Source organism: Pteropus vampyrus, unplaced genomic scaffold (assembly GCF_000151845.1).
Source record: "Pteropus vampyrus isolate Shadow unplaced genomic scaffold, Pvam_2.0 Scaffold71, whole genome shotgun sequence".
NCBI lineage: Eukaryota > Metazoa > Chordata > Mammalia > Chiroptera > Pteropodidae > Pteropus > Pteropus vampyrus.
Window position 1 is genome coordinate 5,789,329 of NW_011888852.1, and position 13,030 is coordinate 5,802,358.

Sequence of the window (13,030 nt, forward strand, 5' to 3'; positions counted from 1 at the left end):
TTAGACAATTAAGTCAAAATTTTTCTAGTGTATATATATATATATATTAGACAATTATATTAGGCAATTACGTCAAAATTTTTCTAGTGTATATATATATTTTTTTTTTCAATTCTCTGAAAATTCATAAAATGTAAGGCATGAAATTGTCACCAACAGTAATTTGGACTGTGTGACACTGAGTAAAAAAGAAACGCTAAAAATTTTTTGAATAATTTTATTTCTGTCTATACGGCATATTTTCAACATGTCTTTCCCCCCCTAGAATATAAGATGTATAACTGTATTAATGTCATAATAAAATACAGAACTGTGGAAAACATTAGATTGGATAGTGAGGGAAGTTTATGTGAGATAGAAAAGTCTGAATTATGAAATATGCTCTAATCGATATACTTTCTTTAACCTCAGATTTATTTGGTAACCCAATATGGCTTATAATATGTAGTTGAGAAAAGGTGGATCCAATCTTTATGTCCATTGTAGATGATGGACATATTAAATTCCAAATAACAATTATTGTATAATTTAATACAAAATCATAAAAGTATTTACAGCATTACTTTTCTAAACAAGCACTTACACTTGGATTTTCTTTCATACACTTGACAACAACCAACTGATGAGCAGCCTAATAAGTAATTTGTTAATTTATTACATTTTGCTATGATAATATCAAAATAAGTGTTCATTATAGCAAACAAACATCTTTAGAAGAAAGAGTGAATAAAGTGCACAAAATCAAATTTCTTCCCAGTGGCTCTTTGCTATCTCAAAACGAATGAGAATTGTATCAGGTCACATTTAGAGAAGCAAAATGAGTAATGATAAAGGAATCACAGAAATGATGCCAACAAAGGCTCCTCTATAGTACGTTTTTTGTGGTATTAAAACATGGAAAATGCTTCAGCTCGATTATTTGTAAGACTTTTCCATTTTCAAGTGGTTATCACTTTGGGAATTTAAAATAGGGTGTAAAATATTACTTTATTGATGAGGTTAATGTTAATTGACTATAATACTGATAATAGCTAAGATCACTGAGAACTTTTTGTGTGCTGGGCTCTTTTCATATAACTCATTTAGACGTAGGTTACATTACTGTCTCCACTTTTCAGAAGAAGGGACCAAGGCAGAAAAGAATCAGCTTACTTAAATTAGTGTGAGGTGAAGGCCAGATTGAGAGTCATTTCAACAACCTGATCTCCTATATGCTACAGAGCCATAAATCTTTACATGTTATATTGTCAAATTTGTCAAAACCTTCCAAAATGACTTTTTTGGTTCCTTTCTCCATAGCTTGATCTTCTTTTTTAATTACTTTAGTAGTTTCAGTAAATGCAGTTTTACCTAAGAATGAAAACTTTATGCATTTTGTGAGAACATTTTTTTTTTAGTTAAGGGCCCTGAAGTATTTCAGTGACAAAACACAATATTGATAGCAAAAGGACCACTTAGCCATATTAATAGTCATGACTTAAATGATTGGGTATATAGTCAATTCATTAAAAATGTACTATATATGTCACAATATGAGCAGTTCAGAAAGAAAACTCCAAGCTTAGAAATAAGACTATAGTTTGGCTATAGATCGATTATCTATATTCTCAATGAAAAAAAAAAAAAAAGCCAGCCCTGCACGATGTAATATTTATTCACACTAGCTTCTTTATAAATTGGTGTCTCTTTAGACCTAGCCAAGAGGATACTTGTAACTCAGGGATGACTCAGTTGTATTATAAGAATGGAAAAAAGAATACTAACATGTCCAAGCAATACCCAGATACTAGTTGATATATTGATTATACTGCTAAAAAAAATCTTTGGAAATGTTTAGATAAAAAATCATGGTGTGGTATTGTGGAAACAGATGTTTTATAGACATTCAGATAAAATATATTGTAAACTAAAGGAATCAGCTTCTGTGATGAACAGATACAAGAGTTAAGGGAAGAGCCCATTAACTAAAAATAGAATAACATATTCTTAACTTGTAGCAGGTATATCTTTTTTTCTTGGCTGAAGCTATTCTTTAGTATTAGTTTATTGTTCATAACAGACTTAGGGCTTATTAAAGAAATAAAACACACTTACCTGAATTTTAAGCTTAAATAAAAACTGTAAATAGGTAAATTACTAATTTATTCATTCTCTTAAAAGCACTAGCATTCTACAAAGCTGCTTACTATGGCAACGACTGAAAAAAAGAATTCAATTTAATCTTTGTAATGTCTTTGCCTCTTCTCTCAAATTCATATGTATATGAATATGTTAAGCATTTGAGGCAAATGAATGAATTCTGTGTTAGATCTCACAGAAAACTTTGGTTCTATTATGGTTTTGGGTGTGTCATATACTCCCTGCAGTCTGAAAGAAAATCTTGTATTTTTCAGACATTTGCCTTTCTTTTGAGGGGAAATTCAATAATTGGTTAAATAAAACTTATTTATTTTTACTATTGCTGAAAATTTTTAATACTATATGAGATTTATATATATTAAACTAAAGAATAAAGAAACAATAATTGTTGAAAATGCACATGGTCCAAGATATTTTACATCTTCATGGACACAATGATACGATTTGTAAAATTTTAAGCAGAAAAGCCATCTGGACCATACTTTGGATAAATACCAAACTTCAGTTGTGTTTCTCAATTCACAGTATATTTTAAGGAGCATATCTGAATTTTCTATGTAATTTAAAATCTTGTTTTTCTAAAACAATATGTCATTTAAATAATTCTGTTGTTAATAAAATGGACTTGAAATTCACTTATTCAAGTAAAAATTATTCAAATTTATTTATAAAATTACTATTTCTTTGAAGAATTACTGTTTAGAGTTTGCATAAAATTTAGAATTCTTTTTTTCTCTTTTGCTCTTAAAAGGTCATTTTAATGCCATAGACAGAGAATGTTCCATACTTTAAAGATTAAGATTAATTTCATATGCAAAATAATTTACATCTCCAGGAATAGATTATCACTTAAACTGTTAGAGGAAACAGATACTCATTCCAAAGAATGTAGTTTTAGGAAAGAAAATTACTAAATGCACTGTTTTTTTTCTAGATATATGCACATAAAGAATCCATAAACATGCCTTTTATTATTGTTGTGGGGGCAGTGAATATATTTTTTAATATAAAAAGTATGTCAATTTAAATTTGTTTAGACCACCAATTTAAAAAGTTTTCCTCTTTCATATACTTAAAATGTCCTTACAATTATCTGTATCAAAGCAAAAAAAGTTATTCATTGCTCCCCAAGCTTTGTACCATAGGACTTTTTAAAGACTGCTTAAACAAGTAATCATTGCTTTATAAATATTAATTAAACTACCATTGAAAAAATCAGTCTATTAGGACAGTACATGATATCATCTTTAAAAAAATCTGAATGCTCAGTCTTTAAAAAGTTGAACTCAGTCACCAGAACCTGTTAACGTGTTAGTTGTTTCCATTTTACTAACCTCCCTGAAGCAGTCTTTTAATTTCTTCATCTTCAAATAAATGACCATCATCACCTTCAATGAATTTGGTAACCTTGGTGACCTCTGAGAGGATACATGTATATAGCAGAAATTGGTTTATGTAACAAAAAGACGGGAGACTTGATGTGTTATATAATGGCATCTGCCCAATAATGAATTCCACACCAACACTTGGGTCTTTCTCAGTTTTTAATGCTGTTTTTTCTTTTGATAAACCAATTTTCTTATAAAGCTGTTGAACAACATATAGCAAATATAAACATAATAATCAATATGACTGTCATTTAAATTTCATTCTATATCTTTGGATTTTTTCCTTGTGTTGGTATAGAACTTAAAGAAAGGACATAGAAGAGAAAACATGAGGCCTCAAATATTATTTAGACTTTGATACAGATAGATTAGATAAAGTTATATTCTTATTTATTTTTTTTAGAATGCTGACCTTCTTGCAATAATTTCTTTAGAGTTTCTTCTGTTTCTCCACCACCAGTAGTAATCCTAGTGTATTTTATTTCAGGACCTAAGGGAAAGGCAATAAAATAGATCTAAAACAAGGGTAGGCAAACTTCCTCTGGAAAGGGCCAGATAGTAAGCATTTTAGACTTTGTGAGTGACATGGCCTGAGTTGCAACTATTCAACTTTGTATCTGTAATAAATAGACACTTGGTGTTGAAATAAAACTTTATTTACATATGTAGGTGGCTCAGGCCATAGTTGCTAACTGCTTGTTTAAACAAATACTTATAGAATACTTATAGAAACAAATACTTACAGAATTCAGAATTTTAGCTAATTTATTGGTGGGAGACTAATACAGAGGTTTACCAAAATTGTTAATCAATTGTTTTATACAAACTTCCATATATTTTGATACATAGATATGTAGACATTAAGATTAATGGAAAAATATAAGGAGGGAATGGTTTTAATTTTAGGAAATAATAGTGTATTATATAATATGTACACACACATAATAAAAACAAATACTTATAGATTTATCTACAAATTTCTAATTCAGAGAAAAGCATAGATTACTTATAATATTATGTCTGCTAAGAAGAAATGAAGTAACTTCAGTAACCACCATAAAAATAGATTAGTTTCTCTAATGATTCTTATAGAAATATTTTAGGATTCACTATAGTTTGATCTTTATAACCTAGGCATAGTTTCATGCACGGAATTAAAAATTACCTGTAATGATTCGTTCTTCCCTTGTCTCTTTTTCAGTTATTTCTACAGGCACTCCATCAATGATTTTGGTGTATTTCTTAATAATTGGCTCTGAAAGTAGGGGAAGAAAAATGAATTTGATTTATCTCCTTATGGTATAAGGAGATAAATCTCCTCCATAAGCTAGACATTGTAATGATATTTCTCAAATCAATACTATTTAGAATGAAATCATAACAACAGAGGTCTAAAAGGTGTTAATTATGTCCTGAATCTTGGGTGAGGGCAAGAACCAGATGTCAAGCTAACTCTCCATGTCATATTTGTTTTCTGATTGTGGAATGAGTAATGAGAATCCAGTAAATTCTACATTATTAGAATAAGAATCCTGTGATGATTCCTCAAAGTGGCTTATCAGTCAGTTTTATACAATGGCCATTTTTCTCCTAAGTCTAATATTTTCATTCATATTGACATTATTGTTATCATATTTCATAATCATCATGGCATATGCAGAAGGAATGACATTTTCATTGAACATAATGACTTAATGGTTAAATTAATTCCAACTAGATCCATTAAAAGGTAAACAATATTTTATTTGACAGGTTAATAAGAACTCATTACTAATAAAAGTATTCCCACAGTTCACATAAAACAGAAGCCCAGAGAAAATATCAGATGTTCAATATATTTAAACCAACACTATTTTAAAATAATCACAGTAATCCTAACCAGGCACTAGGAAATATACATAATGTACCTCCATGGATCACTTCAGTTACTGTTTCACCTTCTGTAGTAAGTCTGAATTTAGGTTCACCTTCAATTTTCACCTTTGTTATTGTGGGTCCTGAGACATTGTTTTAAGAGACAAATTATCATGTTAAATCAGTACTTTAATTTTACCAAGAGGGAATTTATTTTACCATTTTGTGTTTTTCAAACATCAAAGTGGTTTCAGCCTTTATGAAATTAGTTTTAAACATTTCCTATTTTCTTCAAATTAGGCAGTATTTATAAGAACAAATGACTCAGTCTATTGGTGTGTTACTAAAATTACTTTCATTTTTATTAGTATATAAATTTATATATAAATTCATCCATTCATTCATAGCTATAAAATATGATCACACAAAATATATGTGGCTATACTTTGTGAATCAAACAGTATGTACAAATTTGAGTTGTTCTAATAAAAACTAGTCTAGATCTTACTTTACCATACTAAGATTGTCTATTACTCCTTCCTTATCAAAATTTTAATTTAATTTTAATCACTCAGTATCTTATGCTTTTTATCTAATGGGCATATGATTAAATATTTAAAAATTTTAACTTTATGCCTACCTTTAAGATACTGAATTTCAGGTTTTATGAGAAAATAAATTTGAGTACTTACCTTCTATGTAAGAATAATGCAAAAATTTACTAATTAAAAGTTAAACAGTCCTTCAAATGCAAAGTTAAATGAGAGTTGCATTTGACCTACAAAATGATTTTACTCACAGAGAAAATCATTTTGAATGTTAGTAAGCTGATTACTACATTAGTTAATCAAGAATATTTCATAGAGAAGAAAAATAATAATTCAGTACATTTAACTCATACCGTAACACCCTTCAACAGTTGAATGTAACTATATTTGCTTATCTTTGAGAGGATTTATTTGCTTGCCCCAAAATTGTCGCCATACACCATTACCCAGAATGAAATAGTCTAGAATAATTAAAATAATGAAAACAAAAGTATAGTCCTTTCAAATAATAAATACTTTACACCATGATATTTGATCTATGGGCTAGGGGATATAGAGTATCAAAACATAAGGCCAAGTTTTTCAGGTGCAGAAATTTCAAAAGAAAGTATACTTAAGGAGATTAAGAACAGTAAATGTTAATAAATTATCCAAATTGATGATTATTTAAAAGAACCTAAACTGTTATTTCAGAAATATCCTCTATAGTTAAGCTCTATGAAGTAGGGTTTTTTATAATTTTTTTTTTTAAATTTACTTCTAATACCTAGGAGAGTAACCAGCACAAGAAGTTCTCAATGAGTATGTGTTGAATTGAATTTCAGTTGATTTATTCTTAATTCCAAAATCCTGTTAAGTATCTTTTTTATTATTTAAAGAGGAAATGTCTCAAAATTTTTTCTTGGAGTCTAATTTATTTAATGAGAATTCACGAGTCATCAATGAATGAATGAATCTGCTAAAGTACAGTGAGAAGGAAATATCAGCAGCGATCTTAGAGCTGGGAAATTATAAATGGCAGCCAAGATTGGTTTCTTTCACTATGTTACACAGAAGTAAAATTTCTAAATTTTTGAACTAAAGAGTTATTACTGCATTGGTGACATGACCGTATTTTTTATCCTTGTTCTCTTTATAGGAAGAACCCAGGAAGAATTAATGATCCACTGTGTTCCTAACTGAAGAAAGATTATTACAATAAAATCCCACTAACAAAAACTGAGAAGATAAATGGATTGAATAAAGAAGCTTTAAAGAAAAGATAGGAATCTTTGAAAATAAGAACAGCACATGTGAATGATTTCGATATAGAAGCTGTATACTAGTAATTATATAAAATTTTAGAAAATCTATATATACAATGGAATATTACTCAGCCATAAGGAAAGATGAAATGTTGCCATTTGTGACAACATGGATGGATCTTGAGATAATCATGCTAAGTGAAATAAGTCATACAGGAAAAGTTGAAAACTATATGATTTTACTCATATTTGGGATATAAAAATGAAAGTAACAAACAAACATGATAAACAGACACCCTTGGACATGGACAGTTAATTGTGGTTACCAGAGGGAAGGTGGGTGTGGGGGAGTAGATGGAGTAAAAGGTATCAAATATTTGGTGATAGAAGGAAGTCTAAATTTGAGTGGTGAAAACAAAATGAAATGTATGTATGACATATTGTTAAATTGTACACATGAAATGTATTTTATTTTATTAACCAATGTCACCCCAATAATTTTAATTTAAAAAGGTTCTTTTCTATAAAAAATATCTTAAAGGGATATTTCTTATTTTTGCTGATAAAAATAAACTCTAAATAATTTGTAAAAAATTGAGGAAATCTAATTTTTAAAAATTGTACAAAAATTTTAAAATAAAATATATTCCCAAGGTTTATTTGATCGTTTTCATTAAAATATCATTTTTCAACAAAAATTTCTGTGATTTAATTTCTTCTTAAAATACCAAATTTTATTCATCAATATATAAAAGCAAACAAATGACCATAGTATAGTATTTTAAAAAATAAGCACAGATTTCAAATAATACCTCAATTTTAGGTCTCATAATTGAGTAAAAATGTAGATAACTTAAATTAGCTAAGAAATAAACTTTTATATATGTATTTCCAATGTCTAAGTTTTTTAAGTTATGGCTAATTTTTAAAGGAGTAGACAAAAATATTCAAGAATTTTCCAACTCAATTTACAGAATATGAAGAAATACCAAAATCAAAAGTAATTAAAATAATCTCAATTAAGACTAAATTGAGAACAAGATTTATTTTTTTTTTTAGAAAACTGTTTTTATCCTTCTTACAAAACAAAGAAGATAACATGGTCTTTTCTCTATGGCAAGTCAGTATATTAAGATGTTTACTCATGGAAGTAAAAACGTCTTAAGGTCTAATCCTTTGTGATAATTAAAATATTAAAATACATGAAAATAAGGTGGCATCAAGATGTTGAAGTTGGCTAACATAGACAGTAGGGGTAGAGAGAACATTATTTAATGTTCTAGTCTGAAGTATCAGGAGAGATATTTAAACTATGTATATAAAAATATGTATGTTCTCATATATATAAGTTCAAGGCTGGAGTTAAGGATTATAAATTTGACTCACTGTGCCAGCTATATATTCCCTCTTCTCCATCTGGTAATGTAATTTCAAAATATATTATGTGTGGTTGTAATTTTAAAAGCTTTCATCAATTTACAGCTTTCTTTGTGCTTTCTTAAGTTGTTGAGTGAAAAATACTTGAGCTTTTTGGAAGAGCTTTGTATAACAGTACAAAAGGGGTCCATGTGGGGAGATTGAAAATAAACCTACAAAAAGAATATACTCTGGAGTCTGACTGTAGTGAAATAGCTTAGGATTTGTTTAGTGAGTATCTGGGTACTAGTGCTAATGCAATGGCCAATTATGTTCATTTGAAACTATTGCTCTGTCTTAGTACAGAACAAGCAAATGTACTGAAAGTATTAGGAATGCACCATTTACTCTGTTAAATAATTTGCATTCCACATTCTACAATAACATGAGCATGCCATTGGTATAGAAATATTTAGCATGTTAGTTTTAAAAAAGAATGTAGATACATTCATAGAAATCAGTCTGTTATACAGATTTTTTTTTTTTTCACAATAAAAGGAACCATTGATTTTTACCTTCAGTTTTGATAATAGGCTGAAGACTGCCTTCAATGACTTTAATTTTTGGTTCCACAACTTTGGTTATAATTTTAGTTGCTGAAAGTATAGAAAGTGGAACGTAAATAATGTTTATATTAAAAAAGAACCTCAACAAATTTTTTTTTGTCTTTTCTGAGTTCTCAGGTATCTGATATGGTAATATGTTCAGGCAGTCAGATACAGGAAATATTCATAGTGGTATCTTCTCATGTCCAGATGGTGAACTCTGAAGTCCAGTGATAGGAATTGTTCCAGTGAAATATAGACTCACTAAGTGAGAAATTCTATCTAGAAATCTATAATTTTTAACTACACCACTAAAGCTCTTTACCTTCTTTTGTACTTCTTGAAAATATTGGCTGCATAGCAACAGAAGACAAACATAATTAATTTCATGCAATTCATAATATCTCTAATTGCATTGTTGAATTCTTTCTCAATTACCAAAAAAACACTAAAAGAAAAAGACTCAAAACATTTTTCATGCATTTTATAACAGTAATGTAGAAAGGAAAAAATGAAAAATAGATCAGTATACTTAAAAGTAAAAATAAGTTTCAGCCAGCCAGATATGAGAGCTATGCAACAATCATAATATGATCAGTATTTAAATTACAGGCTAAAATATGTTTAGTTTCCAGCATTATTATCATCCTCATTTAAAAAAAAAAAACCTTAAAGATATGTATTTTGAGTGTATATCATCCACCCGACTAAAATAATGATGTCCAAAATTTGTTTAAGATAGCATCCAACTATTTGGTTGGCTTTTGATTGTACAGGATAATTGGAAATGAGCCTCTGGAGCCATACAATCAGAGCTACTGGGTTTTTGTCATTTCAAATTAGAAGCCTTAAAAGATGGTTCCATAGATAATAGGCTGCAATAAAGCTAACTGTTCAATCATAACAGATTATGTTAACACTTTAGAGGGTAGATGTTAGCACAGTTTGGCTTTGTATCACACTCTCACCTCAGGTTTCTGGGATGTTTAGCTGTCATCTTTTTAATTAAGATGAGTTCACAACCTTAATTGTGACTGTTTCAGTCATACCAGATTTTATATCTTGAGATCTCAAATTATAAAGTGCTAAAATATATCAAATCTAAGTACCTAATTATTGATTCCACAGGAAGTCTTACTTTAGAGGAACCTTTCCATGGAAGTCAAAAGCACAGGTCAAATTCATGGGTATTATCAAAATAGATTAACTACTTTTATCTTAAATTTTTAGTTCATGTTAGGGAACTAGAAGTTCAGGATGTTTAGTTGGTGGTTTGGTTTCAATCTTGCTTTTCTGAGGACTTAAACAGTTTTGACAGGTCATAGGCTGAGGATTAAATACTGATTTTATTCCCTGTCACCTCAAATGTTATATATTTGACATACTAAAGGGCATTTCCCGCTTCCCCCTGCCCAAACAATTTAAGTGTATGGTATTTTGGGGAAAAGAATAATGTGTAGCAAGGAAATTAAAGTCAATAAAAGTAACATAAAAATGAAATCTTTGGTTTAATAAGTCTCTACTTCTATTTGAAGTATGCTTCTAAATCACAGCGTATTTATTTGAGGAGTTAAAAAAATTGACATCAGAATATAAATCTCAGAGCTGTTTCAAGAGCTCTGAGTTGGTAGGTGAGATTCATTAGACTTGCATAATTTCATTAAGTGTAATTTATTGAGTGAGGATCCAGTTTCAGTAGAGGATAATAAAGGAACTACAATATGTTGTCATTGTAAGCAAAATATTGTATTGACATATATAGAAAATGGTGGACGTATTATGGATAAAGTAAAAAAAGTAAAGAAACAGTGTAGATATACGTCTTTAGTGGTGAAAGATGACAAACATTTCTGATAAATAGTACTCATAATGATTCTTTGTCTTAATATATCTTTAACATTATTGTATACTTCCATACTAAATTTTATACCACGTTGAATTATGACTATTCCAATTAAATCTTTAAAACAGTGCTGAGCTGGCCTGACACTGAATTCATATACATTATTATTAAATAATTGAACTCAGAAAGAGCAGCAGACATTTTGTTTTGCTCCTTACATTGTCTTTACTCTTTTCCATATCTAGTGTAAGTTGTAAGGAAATTTTAAAAAATTAAATAACAGGATATTCATGGTATAAAATAGAATAATTTTCTAGCCAGGATAAAGTTAAAATAATGAAAGTTAAAATAATGTTTTAGCTACTGATAAATTTTTGCATGCTTAATTGTAGAGTCAAAACAAAATGAATATAATTTCTGCTTTGAAAGCTATAAGAAATAAAGAAAAAGGACAAAGGAAAGAAAGTCACATTGAAAGAGAAATACCACAAGTTATATTTATGAGAATGAAATATTTTTTACCATTGTAAAGTAATAGAGTTTTAATTTTGATAATCTGGTAGAGTCCGGAATAAAAGGACCTTGGAATCTAAAACTTTTGGTTTTATCACCTGGCAAATTTATTTCTTTGTCCAATTTTGGAGGGAGAGAGAATTTTGTAACCACCAACTCATACACACTGTCATAGGGTTCTTTGGCACACTGTCTCCCATCCTGCCCTGAGATGGCTAAGGGCTTGAGAGTAGCCTTATTTCAAGTGGGATGAAATTTGCCATTGTTTAGAATTTTAATACCAGACTATCAACAATCTTTATTTTAAAAAATAAAAAAATATATATTATTTTAATTTTAGTGACAAATCTTCATTTAGTACTTACTGTAGACAGTCATGGGGATTTCTTTGAAGGTACTACCACGAACAAACTGAAAATAATTTTTATAATTAGAAACATAAAACTTAGTTGTATTAAGAAAATCATGGCAACACTTTAATTCTTACTAAAGTAATTAATGTGAAGCTACAATTACACTTGACAGAATTGAAGTCTTCATATGAAACATCTAATTTCCTGCTTTGGTGCAAATGGCATAAAAAACTACTGGGTTTGTTACTCAGTCCCAAAATTTATAGAATAGTTAAAGTTAAGAGGATTTATAAAATAGTATTTCATATAGTTTCTGACACTTTGATACTATAAGGATAAAAAAAAAAGCAAAATATTCCTTTGCCTTTAACTACTGTGAGTAGTGACAACTTTTTAAAGTAAATGCTTTACATATTTTTTACATTCAGTAGCAAAGATATTTGATGATAGAAAGATTATAGTTTTTTCTGCATGTCTTATCTGAACTATAAAACTATTTGAATAAAGGGTCATATCTGATTCAAGTCAATATTTCCCATAACACTTAATACACTGCGTGGCTCTACATAGGTTTTAATAGATATTCATTGAATAAAACCATAATAAATTATGTCATTTCTTTTTAGGTGGGCCAGTGGTACATAATCAATGGATAGCAATTCAAGCTTAGTGTACGTCTACTCATTATTGTATACATTTCTAGTCTCTTATATTCAACACATTAGAAATAAATTCAATAATGTTCTGACCTTAATTTGGATGTATTTGATCAGTTTGTTAAGTATGTCCAGCAGCTGATCATTTCCAATAGGTGTGTCTATGAAGACGAATATTAAATGAATATTGGCAAGTATGTGTGAAATAAAAATATAGATTTCTAATATGATTTCACTTATATGCAGAACCCAAGGAACAAAAAGAACAAACTAATCAAAAACAGACTCACAAATATAGAGGACAATTTGGTGACAGCCAGAAGGGAGGAGGGTTGGGGAGTTGGAAGAATGGGGTCAAAGGTTAAAGAAGTACAGATTAGTAGTTGATAGATGGTCACAGGGATGGGGAGCATGAGATAGGGAATGCAGTTAGCATTAATGTAATGGTTATGTGGAGAGCCAGAGGTGAGAAGGGGCAATTGGGGGGATTATACAATTGTCTAACTAATGTAGTGTATATTTGACACTAGT

At 29.2% G+C, this 13,030-nt stretch overlaps 1 protein-coding gene across 2 annotated transcripts in view; it reads right to left on the reverse strand.

The window, feature by feature from the left end:
- The window catches only part of POSTN (periostin), a 34,058-nt gene that overhangs the window by 1,998 nt on the left and 19,030 nt on the right, over window positions 1-13,030 (reverse strand). The window contains exons 15-19 of one of the 2 annotated variants that reach the window (XM_011361846.2): window positions 12,593-12,660; window positions 11,856-11,901; window positions 5,435-5,524; window positions 4,693-4,782; window positions 3,940-4,017 (exon numbers count right to left, since the gene is read on the reverse strand). In XM_011361846.2, the coding sequence (XP_011360148.1) occupies window positions 3,940-4,017; window positions 4,693-4,782; window positions 5,435-5,524; window positions 11,856-11,901; window positions 12,593-12,660 (372 nt within the window). The remainder of the gene's footprint in view (window positions 1-3,939; window positions 4,018-4,692; window positions 4,783-5,434; window positions 5,525-11,855; window positions 11,902-12,592; window positions 12,661-13,030) is intronic. The other variant, XM_011361848.2, reaches the window with a different exon arrangement.